Here is a 16,003-nt window from a genome sequence, read left to right as displayed (position 1 = left end):
CAGCTGCAGTGGGGCTCTGGGTTGCCCTCCTCCCCCCCCAGCAGAAGCGTGGCCCCACGTGGCCTGCCCCCAGCAGCAATCTTCAGGAGCGCCCTCCTCTCAGCAGGTAAGATTTAGTCACAGGTATTTTTAGTAAAAGTCATGGACAGGTCATGGGGCCTTGACTTTTTGTTTATTGCCTGTGACCTGTCCATGACTTTTAGTAAAAATACCCATGTCTAAAATGTAGCCTTATTCATTACCCCTGTTTTGCAGATGGGGAAACTGAGGCACACAGAGATTAAGTGACTTGGCCATGGTCACACAAGGAGTCTGTGGCAGAGCCTGGTATACAACCCAGATACCCTGAGTCCAAATCCATTGCCATAACCACAAGATCATCCTTTCTCTCTGGCATGAGATATAGGTCGGCTCTGAATTTGACCCACAGTGTTTCCATAGAGCCAAATCTTCTAGTGAGAATGAAACGTTTGCTGTTATCTTCCAAGGGGCCAGGATTTGGTTTGTGATGACCTCACACAAGCATTCTGAGGACTGCCACTTGTGGAGGCAGGCTGTGATCTTCCTGGGAAACTGGGAACTCTTAAAAAAATTCCTTGCAGAAGAAGTTGCTGCCTGAGCAACAAAGCCGTTTCTAGACACCCCAAGTATTCAGTGACCGCTTCTGGGAGCCACGGGCACCACTGATCATTGATGATGTAACTGGGCGCTTGTGGTGGGCCTATAAAGGGCTAAGAGATCGAGCAGGAGCACACAGGAGAAGTCAGAAAGCCCTGACTGCCAAGGAGAGACTGCTGCACTCCCTAGGTAAGTGATGAGTGTCTTCATTTCTGCTTGTGATAATGCTGCAATGGACAGTCAACGCTCAAAGGTTTTGAGACAGGGTCAGCAGAGGACAAAAGTTCCATTTCATGAAGGATTTTGAGATTTCAAAGCCTAGGTCCTTTCCAAATGGGAGCAGAAAACCAAACCTTTCTGACTTCTCTGTGAAGGAAGATTCTGGGGGAAAAGAAAAAAAAATGGGGGTTTAGACATGATCGAATACAGGTTTTTTTTAAACCGAAAAGTTTCATTATGGAAACGTCAAAACAGGACATTTCAATGTTGCCAGAACTATTTTTTCCCTCTGGTTTTCTTCCAAAACAACATTCTGACAAAATCGAGCTTTTCTGATTTTGGCAGAGCTGGATATTCCAGTGGAATATGGTTCCATTTAAATTTCTCTCCCCGGTTCTAGTGATCATTCCTGGTTCCCTTACATGAACCTTGAACTGTATATCACTAATAAGAGAATCAACCTCTTCCCATCTGGGGATGTCCCGATGCTAGAGCTGAGGACTGGGACTCAGGACTCCTGGGTTCTCCAGCTTGTTTTGTGGACCGTGGGGTCTCCATGCCTCACATCCCTCTCTGTAAAATGGGATGATAATATTTACCCACTTCATTTGGGGGGGAGGAGATTTAGTGAACTGTTAGGTGAAATTCACCCCTGTGCAGAGATCCTGCACAAGGCTGATATTCTATTATAAGCAGGACTTTAATGGGGCATAGATCTCTTGCAGTGAATTTCACCCTGGAGATTTTAAAGAACGTTGAGCTCCTCGGGTGGAAGATACTTTCCATTTTGGGGCTATTGTTGTTATTGTGCCTTGTCCCCTCTTTCCTCTCTTCCTTCCTTTAACATTATTTACCCTCCAACAATTCCTCTCTCTTAGTTCCCCCACGCACCCATCTGGTAATGCCCATTATCATGATATCTAAGCTCTTCTCCGCTCTGATTTCTCTCCTATTCAGAGATCTTTCATCCATTTTTCCATGGAGTTTAATTTCTTGTTGCTAATGAGGCTGCTGCTGCTGCTACTCTCAGTCTCCATCCAGATACATCCCACTGAACTCTCAGATAGGGAGAGCCAATCCAGCCTACCCTGCTACCCGCAGAGTTGCCATGGCAAGAGTTAGTTGATTGCAGCTCAACAGATACTTTTAAACAGGAGAGATGCCTCAAGCCTAATAAGAGGGATCAACATCACTGTTTAATCCAGGCGGAAGGTGCTTTCTGCACTTCCCTCTCTTTATCAGCATTGATTAAACTGACTCCCTTCTCATTACCTGCCTGTTAGACCCATCAGACAATGGAATATGTGGCAGAGATTCAGGGAGCCGTATAGGAATAGAGCACTCCAGGAGATAGATGCCCTGAACACAAGAGATGGAGCAGATGCAACTTCTGCCTAAATTAACCTTTTGATGTCCCTCACTGATCCTGAACCAATGCTCAGGGAATAAAGGGCTTGACTGCTCATTGTGCTGTGAGTTGTGTCGTCATTTAGACCAAAGGTCCCAGATCAGAATGGTGGCATTTTTACCGGAAATGCCAATGCAAGGTGCAGGGCAATGTAGAATCTGGCCCAAAGTGCCCAGAATACCATGCTGTACTGATGCCCACCCTGGAATCTTACCTCTTGGCACTTTCTCTTTCAAATGCTACCTGTGAAAGTAACTCACAAACAGCAAGCTATAGATTCGCCTGGGGAGGCACCGAGCTGGAGTCTTAAAATATGAAAGACGTGTCCTGTTTACAAAGTAAGGAAGGGATGTTCAGTGGACTGGCTGGATGGATAAAGTAAAAAACAGGAGCTTTTCTCCAGGAACAGAGAGAGAACAGCTTCACAAAGGGCTAGTAAGTGGGAGATGAAGGAGGTGACTGGGGTATTTGTTGCGGGAGGGCAGTAGTTTATTGATGTTACGGAATAAATGAAGACACAAAAGAATGATCCTATTGAGAGAGAATGTGCATCAGGACATAAGCATGGTAGAATCCTGTTTTAAGGAAAGACCTAGGCAATCCCCTTTTGATCAGTACAGCCAAGCAATCGCTGCATGGCACTAGGTCACATGGTGCAACTGATTTTACAGCAGAATCTCCCAGTGCAATCAGTAGGTCTGATAAACCAGCCACTAACTGCCTAGGGTCAGGAAGAAACCTCACCATGTGGGCAGGATGTTACAAAATTGTCTGTTGCGTGAGTTTTTAGCAGCTTGGACTGGCCCCTGTTGCAGTGGGGGGGCCGAGCCTCTGTTGCCCCAAACCTCATAAAGTCATCTGCACCTGTGCAAAGTGAATGCAATATGGGGGTAATCCACTACTGGGTCAGATCTTTTGCTGGTGTATATCAACACGATGCCAGTTTACACCACCTTAGAATCTGGCCCTACCATTCTGTTTTGGTATCATTTTGCACAGGTGTAAATGACAACACTTAGTGCAGGACAATGGAGAAGCAGACCCAAGACCAGCACACACTGTGATCTGATACAGAAGTCCTAGTGTTTTTTATTCAGTGGCATCTGAGATGGCTCTTCCTTGGCTTGCCTGGGCTAGCACAATGCCAAAATGATCGGGTGGCAAATGCTGTGGGACGGAATGTTTGTTAGTTTCTGTTGGTCTGTACAAGTTTATATTTACATGAAATCTAATTCTGGGGCCAGATTTGACCTGACAGTGTCCCTTTAATAATGCCTCAACCAAAAGCTTTTTAAAAATAATTAAGGATCAGGATAAAATTGGGTAAAGCAGTTACGTAGTGGGACCAGACTTCATTAAATGTGTTCAAGAGAGAACGTTTTAATATTTAAAGAGGAGATTTAATATTTACATAAATCCTCCCTCTGATGTGAAATTGCTGCTAAATCAGGTTGGAAACTGGTTTTTAAATCCCTTTAAACTGGTTTCCTGTAGAGCTCGGGTGGCAAATGATGTCTGCAGCTCTGTATGACCTAGCAAGATTTATTAAAGGGCTCAGCCCACCTGTGGGAGTTGCCCATACTGTCTTATAGGTCCCTTATGGGATTAGAGACACTAGCATGCTGGCTTGATTTCCCTTCTCCCCCAAAGTTTATTGAGAGAAAATAAAAATAATTATAATAAAACAGTTATACTAAAGCTGCTAAATCAGGACACTTCCCTCACTATGGAAGCTCAGCGTGGTAGCTTGAAGTATTTTCCCCTGAGCAAGTCTGGATTTCATACACACTGTAACGGAGGTGTAGTGTTGGCAGAACTGAATAGGTATTTAACGCTCCATAAAACTGTAGTTTAAATGTAAGAAGTTACTGCCCAGGAACACACCCATGAGAACTGGCAGTGTCTAGTGCTTAGAAAGGGGTCCTGCTAATAAGGACTCCTTGGTTGTATTTTCAGCTCAGGGACAGAGTTAAAGCATGGGATCTGTACTCTGCTCTGACCACTAGACCCCACTCCCTAAAGCACGACCCCTTAATTCTGTTCCCAGCTCTGCCATTGACTCAGTAACTGGGGGGCAAGTTACTTTGCCTCTCTGTGACTCAGTTTCCCCAATTGTAAGGTGGGGATAATGCAGTAAAGCACTTGGAGATCTTTGGAGGCAACATGCTAGGTCAGGAATACAAAGCATTATATTAAACCTGTTTATTAATTATTAATTATCCAGCTAGCAAAACCCAAGCATTCATCAAGTGCTGTGTATACAATTTAAAGTGCAAACAACTGGTATTGCATAAGAACCTGCTTCATGGAAGCACGCACTTAAGCCAGAGTCTGTTGGCGGAGTTCTAGGCAGGGCTGCATGGAACCTTCCCTTTCACTGCATAAAGGAAGGATTTCCCCTCTGGAGCAGATTTCCCCTGCCTTCCATCCTCTTCTGTGTCCATCTTCCAGGCTGCTAGAAGTCAGGCTGGGAGTCGAGAGGCTCACGGCTTGAAATGCACAGAGGTGCTTGGAGGTGGCCCTTCCTCTGGCTCGTGATTAGAAAATGAAGCTGCGTCTTTGTTGAGTCAGGCCCCGATCCAGCAAGGGTCTGTCGCAGGCAAGGAGTCCCAGCGAAGTCAATGTTCCAATGAACCCGTCGGTCCCTTGCTGACTCAAAGCCTAAAACCGTTGCGTTCTAGAGGCGGGAGTCTAGAAGTCCAATCGGCTTAGAGGACCCTTCTAGGAAGAAGACGAGGTGGCTGTCAGTCACAGCTGCTGCAGGTTCAGAGGGCATTTGTGTGTTTTAGGATGATGCAGTAGTCAAAGCAGCCTGTCAAAAGCCGGCACAGTTCCAAACTCTGCTTGCCAAAGGAAGCAGACATTCTAGACATCTCAAAGTGGGGAACTCAATGGGTATCTGCGCCTTATAGCCAGGGAGTCATTCTAACTAGAGACACACAAATGTATGCTTCACCTCTCAGTGTAAGTCAGACCAGGCCCTCCTCAGCCCACAGTTGCTCCATACATTTTTAGGCCAAGATTTTCAAAAGCAACTGGTGATTTTGGGTACCCACTGCCCAGCATAAAGGGGCCTAATATGCAGGCAATGCTGAGCACCTGCCCTCTGGAAATAGGCCCCTTTTAAGGGGTCTGAAGTTGGGCACCCAAAACCACCAGTCACTTTTGGAAATCTCAGCCTGAACCTTTCAACATTTGTTTTGTTCAGCAACCCAGAGTTCCGGGGAGTTGGGGGGAAACCTTCCTTCCATATCATTTTTCGGCAGCATGAGGTCTGCCAGGAGAGCGCTCCCATATGCAAAATCTAAACGAAAATGTTCAGCCTCCAAAGTAGTTTTCTTTTGTACAGACTGAGAAATCCTTCCCAGCCAGTGGCATTTCCCAGCTCTGTGCTGTGCAAAGCAGGTGCAAGCAAGCCCAGGTATCTTTACCCAAGTGCTTGCTGAGAGCACTTTGCCTCCCATACCAGGTAAGCATCCCCAGCTGCCAAATCGTATGGTTCACTGGGTGTAGACCGTAGGGAAGAGGGAGTTGCAATTCTGGGATGTTTATCGTTCTTAAGATTGGGCCATTGGCTGGAGGTCAGGCCCTCAAGGGGAGGTTAAACTGTCACTCAATACCTAATGTCAGTGACAGAAGCAGCTTGGAGAACAAATATGAAGTCTATGGCTGTTGATCAGAAATAAAGGCCAAAGAAACCCAAGCTCTGTGTCCCAGGAAGGATAAATTGTCTGAACTATAACTCGGGGTTATTCCTTTCTGGGCTTGGTTCTTTGTTCCTGTTGTTGGTTGAACTGCTGTGCACCACGGCAGGCAGCCATCCCTGCTGGCATGTTCTGACCTTCCCCTCTCCTGTGTTGCTCAGGCTTTCTCAAGCTTCGTGATGGTTTCCAGGAAGGTGGTGGCTTCTCTGCTGGTGGTGTACGTGGTGGCCATGCTGGCTGAACAGACTGAAGGCTACCTAGCCTTCTTCACTCGCAGCGACATCGAGAGGATGCAGGTAACCTCTGAGAACCATACTGCAATGGCTGGAGCCCTGCGTGGTGCAGGAAGGCACATCCTGTGCACGCTTCCCACACACAGCTCATAGTTCATCCCCTCTGAGCAGAGACACTACCGTTTTGATGGGTGGTTTCATGATGTTGCCATAGAGTTTAAGGCTTCATAGAGTTTAAGGCCAGAAGGGACCACCACGGCTAGTCTGACCACCTTTCAGGCAGAGGCCACTACACACAACCCAGCCACTTCCACGCCAACCCCAACCACCAGAATTAGACCAAAGTGTCACAGCCCTCATGAGACTAAACTATTTTGTGCCACAGGCAGAGAACAGGAGGCACTGAGGTGCAGTAATGCCCAATGGTGCAGGGAATTGATTGAATGAAAATATACCCAGATGACCCTCGTCATCACTAGGGGTCTGGCTGAGAGCAGCAGATCCATTTGTCTTATGCCTTGAGGCGACCAGTTTTCAGAGGTGAAGGGCTAGTGTGCTAACCCACTAAATCCTTAAGTGCACCGGTGCCAGACCTCACACAGCGCAGGTGAGAAAAGACAAGGAGGATGATTTCTTTAAGTCCATGTCGTTGGAAAAGTGGGGCAAGTCCGGGGGCACTGGCTCAGTTTATTCTCAGTCGTGCTGCGGTGGAGCTGATATCCCTTAAGAGGGTTCAAACCACCAATCTTCCAGGCAACAGCCTAAGACTGTATTTATAGGGTGATCGTCTACAAGCGTGCTCAGAGTGCTGACTTGGGCCCTGATTCAGGAAATCTTGTAAGCCTGGGCTTAACTTTAAACACACATTTATGTGCTTGCCTGAAGAGCAATGCTTTTCTTAGCTGGGGCTTTCAATGGGAGATGAACCTTGGGCCAACATAGTTCTTACTGATGTAAAGCTCTCAATGGGTCAAAGGTTCAGACCAGCTCTCTCAAGTCCATCTCTAGTGGAAATGTAGCTGGAACAGACTCCCCATAGCATGACAGGTCCCACAGCAGAACTGGAATGTGGTCAGTAGGGCAGCTTATAGGATCCTCAAAGTGTGAAAAGCACTTTATTCACCAGTCCCGCAGAGGAATTTGAGTGAAAGACTCAGGATTAGGTTGCAAGAGCCAGGATTCAGTTGAACATAAAATAGGATAGTGGAAACAAAAGGCCCATTTACATTCGTCTGTGGATATTTTTTAACGGTTTTCTTTTATAATTGTTAAAAGAGCTAATGGCTTCGATTTTTATGGAGAAGCTGCAGTCTCCCGTCATAATTCTGTGGTGCCTCTTTGTTCTAACAAATAATTAACCATGCGCCAAATAGGTTTCAGTTCTGGGACACGCACAGAGGAAAATCCTTTCCTTTTGATGTGAAACTAATGTTGCTGAAAGGTGCCAGGCTGACAGCCCTAGAGACTAATGTTCTCTGTTTTCACACAAGCTTCTCACATCCCCCACCCCACCACCACCTCACTGATGTGCTTCATCCTGGAGAGACCATGGGTCAAATCCTGGCCCCATTGAAATAATTAGCCAGGCTCCCCTTGACTTCAGTGGGGCCAGGATTTCACACCCTGTGTAGGAATGAGCGGGGATGGCCTATTCCTCCCTTGGTGTCTCTGCTGAGCATCCATGCAGCCGCTTCTTGGGTGGAGCATGGTCATTCTTCACCACTATCAGAGGGCAAGGGGAAGTACGTGGATCCAGTTTAAACAATAAGGCAAACTAATGAGAAATGGGAAGCAGCCATGAAAGCTTCCCCATTGTGTCTCAGCACTAGCCTATAGAGTGTATACTGATGTGGACTTTTGCAATGTGTCATCCACCAGTAGCCCATACAAACTCGCTTCCCCCAGGGGTGCTCATCACAATCAAGGGTCCTCTGGAGCGAGAGGGGAGTCCCTCTTATTTTTTGTCCACAATCTGCCTCTCTCACACTGAAAATACCCCTTTTAAAATTCAGTGTAGCAGTTAGGGCAGCACTATGGACCCACCTCCAGCAGACAGACCCTGCCTTGAGCAACCACTGCAAAGATCCCCCCCCCCCGCCCCCCAGCGGGTTCCCAAAGCCATAGTATGAAATCTTTCAACCCCCCTCAATTGTTGCTGCTCTCCTGAGGTTTGCGCTGAGGAGGGATTTCACTGCATATATCATAGAGGGACAACACAACCCACCCCAGAATGGCCTATTAATAACGCATAGCACGAGTGACATGCTTCACCCTTCGCTGAACAAGCAGCCACTCTGCCCCACCCCAACCCTTGTCCGTGTGACCTTCCTGATCCTTGGTGTTTGTTCTTTACTGTACCTTGCTGTGTAGCTGCAGGAGAAAGAGAGGAACAAAGCGCAAAAGAAATCCCTGATGTTGCAGAAGCGATCGGAAGGCAGAGAAGTCACCGAGCTCTCTGATGTGGAGGGTGTGGACGAGGGCGAGATCATCAAGGTGAGGAGAATGGTGGAGGGGACCCTTAAGTATATGAGGAAACCACACAGGTGCAATTGGGTGTCCAATAACCACGTTCGCTGACCAGATACAAACATATGAGGCCTACCTATATGTGTACATTGCTGCTCTGTTAGGTTCTGATGGCTTCTGCAATAGAAGACAGTAAGGGCCACTGGCAGGCTCAGGAATCGTTTAAAGGGATACTACCCAATTCCTATAAACTGGACCCAGACATTGAGCAAGTTTACATCACAAGATGGGCGCAGGGTGCACCTCAGCCTTGCAGACTTGTCTTGAAAGTTTAGTAGCTCAGCCCCTGAGTCTACTTACCCTGCCTGGCATGCTGATGGTGAAAAATCTACTGATATTTTATTTACCTCTCAATAAACATCTGCCACTGCTGCTCAAGATTTTGCAAGTCTGCTTCAGGCTTTTGGTTTGGGATTTATCTTGATATTTACTAAAGTAGGCTTGTTATCACCTGTGAATTGTCCAGCACCTTTGAACCTGAAGGATTCCTAAGGACCTTGTAGAGGGGGTACCAAGTTTACAAACTTGAGTCCATCCAGCTTCACTCTTGGACTCTTTAATCAGCACTCAGAGGCAGAAAAATACCTGTTTTAAAACCTAAGAACATATTGGGCCATCTAGCCCAACATTCTGTCTTCTGACAGTGGCCAATGCCAGGTGCTTCCCAGGGAATGAAGAGAACAGGGCAATCATCAAGTGATCCATCCCTTATCATTCAGTCCCAGCATCTGGCAATCAGAGGCTTAGGGACACCCAGAGTTTGGGGTTGCGTCCCTGACCTTCTTGGCTAATAGCCATTGATGGACCTATTCCCTATTAATTTAGTTAATTCTTTTCTGAACCCAGCTATGCTTTTGGTCTTCACAACATCCCCTGGCAATGATTTCCACAGGTTGACTGTGCGTTGTGTGAAGAAATCCTTCCTTCTGTTTTGTTTTAAACTTGTTGCCTGTTAATTCCATTGTGTGACCCCGGTTCTTGTGTTATGTGAAGGGGTAAATAACACTTCCTTATTCACTTTCTCTGCATCAGTCATGCTTTTTAAAGACTTCTATCATATCCCCCCTTCGTCGTCTCTTTTCCAAGATGAAGAGTCCCAGTCTTATTAATCTCTCTTCATACGGCAGCCGTTCCATACCCTTAATCATTTTTGTTGCCCTTCTCTGTACCTTTTACATTTCTAATATATCTTTTGAGAGATGTGGCGACCAGAACTGCTTGCAGTATTCGAGGTGTGGGCATTCCATTGACTTATATAGGGGCATTATGATACTTACTGTCTTATTATCTTTCCCTTTCCTAATAGTCCCTAACATTGTTCACTTTTTTGATTATCACTGCACATTGAGCAGATGTTTTCAGAGAACTCTCCACGATGACTCCAAGATCTCTTTCTTGAGTGGTAACAGCTAATTTAGAACCCATCATTTCATATGTATAGTTGGGATTATGTTTTCCAATTTGCATTTATCTACACTGAATTTCATCTGCCATTTTGTTGCCCAATCACCCAGTTTTGTGAAATCCCTTTGTAACTCTTCACAGTCTGGTTTGTATGCATCTTGAGTAATTATGTATCATCTGCAAACTTTGCCACCTCGCTTACCCCTTTTTCCAGATCATAATGATTATGTTGAACAGCACTGGTCCCAATAGAGATCCTTGGAGTACCCCTCTATTTACCTCTCTCCATTCTGAAAACTGACCATTTATTCCTACTCTTTGTTTCCTGTCTTTAAACCAGTTAGTGATACAGGAGAGGACTATCCCTCTTATCCCATGACTGCTAGTTTGCTTAAGAGCCTTTGGTGAGGGACCTTGTCAAAGGTTCCCTGAAAATCCAAGTTTTTTTCGGCATCTACGTGCCGATCTGAGCCCTCGGAGGCATGTTTGCTCAGTCACCCAAGATAGAAAATTGGGCTCCTCAATTACAGCCCAGGAATTGTTTCACTCACCAGTCAGTGCAGCCACTTCTGGGTTGGAAACATCACTATTCTTCATCAGCAAAGGGGAAGGAGAAAGAATGTGGATCCATGGGAAATGTACCAGGGTAGGATGTAAAGTCTAGCTGAGTTGGAATTTGGCCAGGACGTTAGTTAACACATCTGTTCTTCCAAAACTGTCTAATATTAGTGTCTAAACACTGAGCATTCTCAGTCTGAAACATTAAATACCAGGCACATCCTGGAGTCTGACCACCACCCCCAAATGTGGCCTGAGCAATTCTGTTCACTTTTGTTACATCCTAGCAACTGTCCTGAGGTGCTGCATGCAGAAATGTGCCTCTTCATACAGCTCTTACTCAGGCATCGGAGTCAATAGAACGACTGGCCTGAGAAAGCGTTGCAACACAGGGGCTTGTCAAGTTCAAGGATCACTTTCTCCTTTGGGACCTCTGCTAATTGTAGAGGCAGTATGCTGTTCATTGCCAGTGGCCTATCCGGCCTACAATACCAAGCTAACATCTGGATGACCCAATGGATTGAAACTCTGGGATATCTAGCAACCCAAGAGTGAGTAAAGAGTTCAAGGACAGCCATAAAGCCTGCTGCAGTTTCCACGATATGCATCTGAAGAAGTGAGCTGTAGCTCACGAAAGCTTATGCTCTAATAAATTGGTTAGTCTCTAAGGTGCCACAAGTCCTCCTTTTCTTTTTGCGAATACAGACTAACACGGCTGTTACTCTGAAACTTATCCCTTGTGAAGACCCAGTCCATGTCAATGTCCACCATAGTAAGGGTGCAGTCCCTCTTCCCTTTCATGTCCATAGGGAAACTCCCATTGATTTGAACGGTGCAGGATCAAGCCCCAAATAGGAGACTAGATCAGCCCAGCTTTATTCCATGTGACAGAACTTCCAGCTTGTTCCTCGTGCTACAACTTTCAGTGGCTGGCTACGGGGTTGGTGGGGAAAACTCTAGCAAGCAGTAGCACGTAATTCTGTGCACAAGATCCCTTGTTTTTCAACACTGATAAAGTAGGAGGTTATCCGTCTCCCCCCCTTCTTTTTCCTTTTTTTGTTAACTGTGCTTTCCTTCACAGCTAACTGCTCCTGGAGAAATTGGAATGCGGCTCAATGCTAGGCAGCTGGAAAAATACCAGCACGTCCTGGAGGAACTGCTAACTGAGATGCTACTGGACGCTCGAAATGGTACTGAAAGGAACTTGAACTGTGCCTCTCTCCCTCCCCGAGTGATATTTATATTCTGGGAATGGCTTTTGTGTCATGTTTGCTCCCTTTACAGAGTCCTCATTTTTCCCCCCGCCCACCATGGGTACACTTTGCGCTTAAGAACATTAAGCTCCCTTCTCATTGCCCAAATGGTCTCTCGGTGCTGCTGTCGATTGTTACAGTGACATCCTACCATTTCCAAGCAACCACCCTTGGTACTGCTCCCTGCGTTCACGTCCCTCCTCCGTGGCTAGGGAACGACCTTGCAAACACATTGTTCCAGCCGTTTGAAAATGTGTTCGCGTAAAAGCAAGACTGAGGAGCTGCCTTCTCCTCCTGAATGGGTATTGAGGGCAAAATGCACTTTGCAGGCCAGCCCAGGTGGGCCACTGAATAGCTAAGGAGAAATCAGTGGGAGTTAGGTGCCTAAATACTTGATTTTTGAGTCTGCTTCTCTCTTCCCCTAAGGCCAGAGTGTGGCCCATCCTGCACACCAAGCGAGGGGACTAAAAGAGGGTGTAAGACCCCCCCCCTTTACTCCATTGAGCTGTCTACTCACACCAGGAGTACCAGTGCAGAGAGGATAGCAGCCTTCATGGGGCTGCCAGTCCCCATATATATGTGAGTGGAGCTTTGCGCTCCACCCCAAAATGCAATCAGTGTAGTTGTGTCAGCATGCTGGGGACATCCTCTGTGTGTCAGAGGTGGCATATCTATGGGGGATCTTACTGTATTAAGTATTATGCATCGTTGTGGGCCAGGGATTGTATATAATTCCCTGAGGGAGACCTCCAGTAGCTAAGAACAGGGGTGGGTGATGAGGCAAATTCATTCAAACTGGAACACCACACGAGAGGTCCCACCCCCTGGGAAGGCTCGCTTATACTGGCTCAGACTGGATTCTCTAGAGACCAGCGGACAAAGAAAGGACTTTTGTACAACTAGCCTGAGTTTAAAGTGACTGTGGGCCTACTTTCTGATCCAACAACCGGATAGGACCTTCTGTCCCAGGGACGACCCAGTCCTTCCTGGAAAGGGTTGGAAGGACTTGACCTGTTCATGGGGGTTCTTGTTCTGAGCAAAAGGTGTTCTGAAGTTGAAACCAAAGAAAAACCCCTTGGTGGGGTTGGAAGGGCTGACTCCTACCAGAGCTCTTGTTGGACCTGGGGGATGATCTCTGGAAGCCTTCTTAGCACATGTGTAGGTTCTTTTAGTGTTTTAGTGTTTTCTCTGTAATGCTATTACCTTAAGAATAAATGTGCTTGCTTAGAAAGGGCTGTGCGGTAGCTTGTACCTGTGGGCAATTATGTTCCTTTTAGCCTCCGGGGAGAAGCAAACCAGACCTGTTTCGTCAGTCTGACTTTCTGGGGAACTCACAGTATAGGCAGGGAACTGTGCAGTCTGGTAAAACCCGGTCTTGAGGGAGAAAGAAATGCATCTGCACCCAAGAGAGCTGACAGCTGAGGAGCTGGGAGCCTAGAGTGGGTGCCCTTGCTGGACCACAAGGGGAAAATACAGGTGCAGTTGCCCTGAACTGTGACACACTGCACCAGCCGTATGCCTAACACCATGTAAGTTCCCTTCCCCAGCCTCCTCCACCAAGGAAGGAGAAACACAGTCTACTTCCCAGTCTAATGCTTGGAGAGCACAACCTAACGCTGTCCTGTACATGGGGCTTCTGGCAGAGCGACAATTTAGCCTTTGCTTTCTGTCCCAACACTCTCTGAAGTCAAAGGGAGACTTTCCATTGTCTTCCATGGGCATTGGGTCGTACCTTTATAACAGTTACACATCAGTGTATCTCTGTTCTTTTCAGTGCAAATATTCTCAAGTTACAGGGGTGTGACAGAGATCAGAACCAGGCTCTTGGCATTACCAAGTTGTAGGTATTTGGGGGAATGTTGCTGTGCACAGAAACTTAAGGGCTAATTGAGGTGCTAATTGTTCAGCCCTGAAGTCAATGGGGTTTGCCTTAGTGAGGACGGAGGGCCAGATCACGCATCTCCTATTCACGCTGTTGTGCACATATGCGAGTCGCCCCGCTGAAACCAATGGGACTATGTGAGTAAAAGCTCAGCAGAGCAGTGTACAAAAGGACTGCACAATCCAGCCCTAAGTAAACACTGAGTAACCACTAAGGACCCCAGGATTTAGGGTGAAATTTTCAGCAGAATGCAGCACCCATATATTAGGCCACATTGGCCAAACAGCTCAGCACCTGCAATCGAGGCCAGATTTTCAAAGGCCTCTATCTAGGTGTCTGAATGGGAGCTGAACTCTGAAACTCAGGCCGCAATTGTGTTGCTGAGCACTTGAAAACCTAGCCCTGAGTTCTTCTGATAACCTGGCCTTCGGTATGTAAAAACTAGAGGCAGAAAAATTCTGTGACAGTAGGTTATTTAGTCAATTCATGCATGCCCTGTTGGAGAACAGTACGGGATTGTGATCTACAGTCAATTCTCTGGGGCTGTATCCAGTCTAGGTTTAAATAACCCTAGCAACAGGGCTTCCACCATTTCTGTGGGATTACGGTTCCAATTGCACATGCTGGTTTCAGTTTGTCATCATTTCTTCAAGAGTGGAAGCTGAGGAGGGTGGGTATTGCGCATAAAGCTGTAAAGGACTGAAAATTGTACGTAAGGCTTATAAAGGATTAGGAATTGTATGTAAAGGACTGGGAACTGTAGATGAGTCTTGTATAGGACTGTATAAGGCTTATAAAGGACAGGGCACTGTATATAAAGGACTTGGCAGTGTATGTGTGGCTTATGAAGGACTGAATTTGTTCTTTCCTCTCTTTACAGTTAACTGATGTCCTCAGACCCAGAAGAGCAGAGTGATGCTTCTTGCTGGACTACAGGTCTATGCTTCTGTAAAACTAAATCTGTAAAGTGCTTCAAAAGAAAAAAATTTGGATGCAAGGTAATAAAATGTGCAGTTGAATTAAATAAATGACTTGTTTCTTTAAAATGTCTTTAATAATCAGATGGTGAGCTCCAAGTGCATGAAAGAATCAAAATGGCTCTACAATGTGATGCTTTCTGGGTATATAGAATAGCACCTTTTGTCTGAAGAGCTCAGGGCATGTTGCACATACTAAATAATTAGGCCTCATTCACCCCAATGCAGATAAATATTGTTGATCTAGTTTTACAGATGGGGAAACTGAGACAGAGGGTGGTTAAGTGACTTGCCCAAGGTCAAACAGCAAAACCCCTGAGTTCTGCCTATCCATCCCTGATCTACTCTCTAGAGGATGTTGCCTTCAAGAGCTTGGAATAGGATCCTGGAGTCCTGACTCTCTGTTCCCCAGTCTGATCACTAGAGGACACACTCTCCCACAGCTGGGAACAGAACCCAGAAGTCCTGACTCGCAGTTCCCTGCTTTAATCACTACAGAACACGTCCTCCTGCTAGACCACACATCATGGCAATACTTCGTCATAACTATATGAAAATCCATCTTACTGACAGGTGCACTTTACCCATAGCTACTACACTGTGAGTACACGTGGCTTATCGTCCATGCTCACTTCTGCCTTGCAATAACACACAGATCCATGTTTATTTCTACTTTGCAAACACAACTGAATGTAAATGGTTAATTTAATGTAATATTCATTATGATGCATTTACATGCCTTTTGCTTAATTAAGAACAGTCACTCTATAGGTACCATGGAATTTAACATCTGTAAGATGTGAAATAGTGAGACAAATATGTCTGAGTGACAGGTATCCAATTCTAATCCAATTTTATCCTCCCAATTTAACATAAATTCTGCTGTCACTGTGGATCATTTAAATAGCTGCAGTATTAGTGCCAAAATAACACACATGCGATTGGAACTGCTCTGTATTTTGTGTTTTGAAAGCTGGTCCCTTTTTAGGAGAAGATAAATCTCCTCCCATATAACAGTACATGTAGTCAGGAGAGCTTGCCAGCTTTAACATGCATTTCAAACACATATTTCCACTGCACAGACTGATCAGGCTAAAGTAGCTGGAGTTTCGCAGGGATTGTTGCTGAAGGGGCAGGTTACACTATAAAATCACTGGTTACTGAATCTGAGGAGGGAAGATAATAAATGTGATGCATTCAGCAAGGCTGAAATGAAAACGG

The 16,003-nt window shown here is 46.0% G+C and overlaps 1 protein-coding gene across 3 annotated transcripts; it reads left to right on the top strand.

Annotated features, from left to right (window-relative positions):
* The first annotated feature begins 369 nt into the window (after positions 1 to 369).
* Positions 370 to 14,799, top strand: MLN (motilin). Of its 3 annotated transcripts, none has more exons than XM_073320103.1 (5): positions 370 to 807; positions 6,111 to 6,245; positions 8,553 to 8,675; positions 11,752 to 11,860; positions 14,686 to 14,799. In XM_073320103.1, the coding sequence occupies exons 2-5, from the start codon at positions 6,129 to 6,131 to the stop codon at positions 14,691 to 14,693; spliced, it is 357 nt and encodes a 118-aa protein (XP_073176204.1). In that variant the 5' UTR covers positions 370 to 807; positions 6,111 to 6,128; the 3' UTR covers positions 14,694 to 14,799. The 3 variants fall into 3 exon arrangements, with proteins under 3 accessions (XP_073176204.1, XP_078705925.1, XP_073176205.1); XM_078849799.1 differs by having other exon boundaries at positions 5,595 to 6,245; XM_073320104.2 differs by lacking the exon at positions 370 to 807 and having other exon boundaries at positions 5,505 to 6,245.
* Positions 14,800 to 16,003: the final 1,204 nt, after the last annotated feature.

The sequence above is a fragment of the Lepidochelys kempii genome, chromosome 21 (assembly GCF_965140285.1).
Source record: "Lepidochelys kempii isolate rLepKem1 chromosome 21, rLepKem1.hap1, whole genome shotgun sequence".
In the NCBI taxonomy this organism is placed as follows: Eukaryota; Metazoa; Chordata; order Testudines; family Cheloniidae; genus Lepidochelys; species Lepidochelys kempii.
The sequence above is the reverse complement of the archived record's forward strand: the minus strand, read 5'-3'. Positions and strand labels throughout refer to the sequence as shown.

Bases quoted from the DNA above. Each gene is read 5' to 3' on its own strand.
- MLN (XM_073320103.1), top strand. From the start codon at position 6,129: ATGGTTTCCAGGAAGGTGGTGGCTTCTCTGCTGGTGGTGTACGTGGTG. The intron at 6,246-8,552 runs GTAACCTCTGAG...CTTGCTGTGTAG, and splicing joins GCGACATCGAGAGGATGCAG to CTGCAGGAGAAAGAGAGGAA. The intron at 8,676-11,751 runs GTGAGGAGAATG...TTTCCTTCACAG, and splicing joins ACGAGGGCGAGATCATCAAG to CTAACTGCTCCTGGAGAAAT.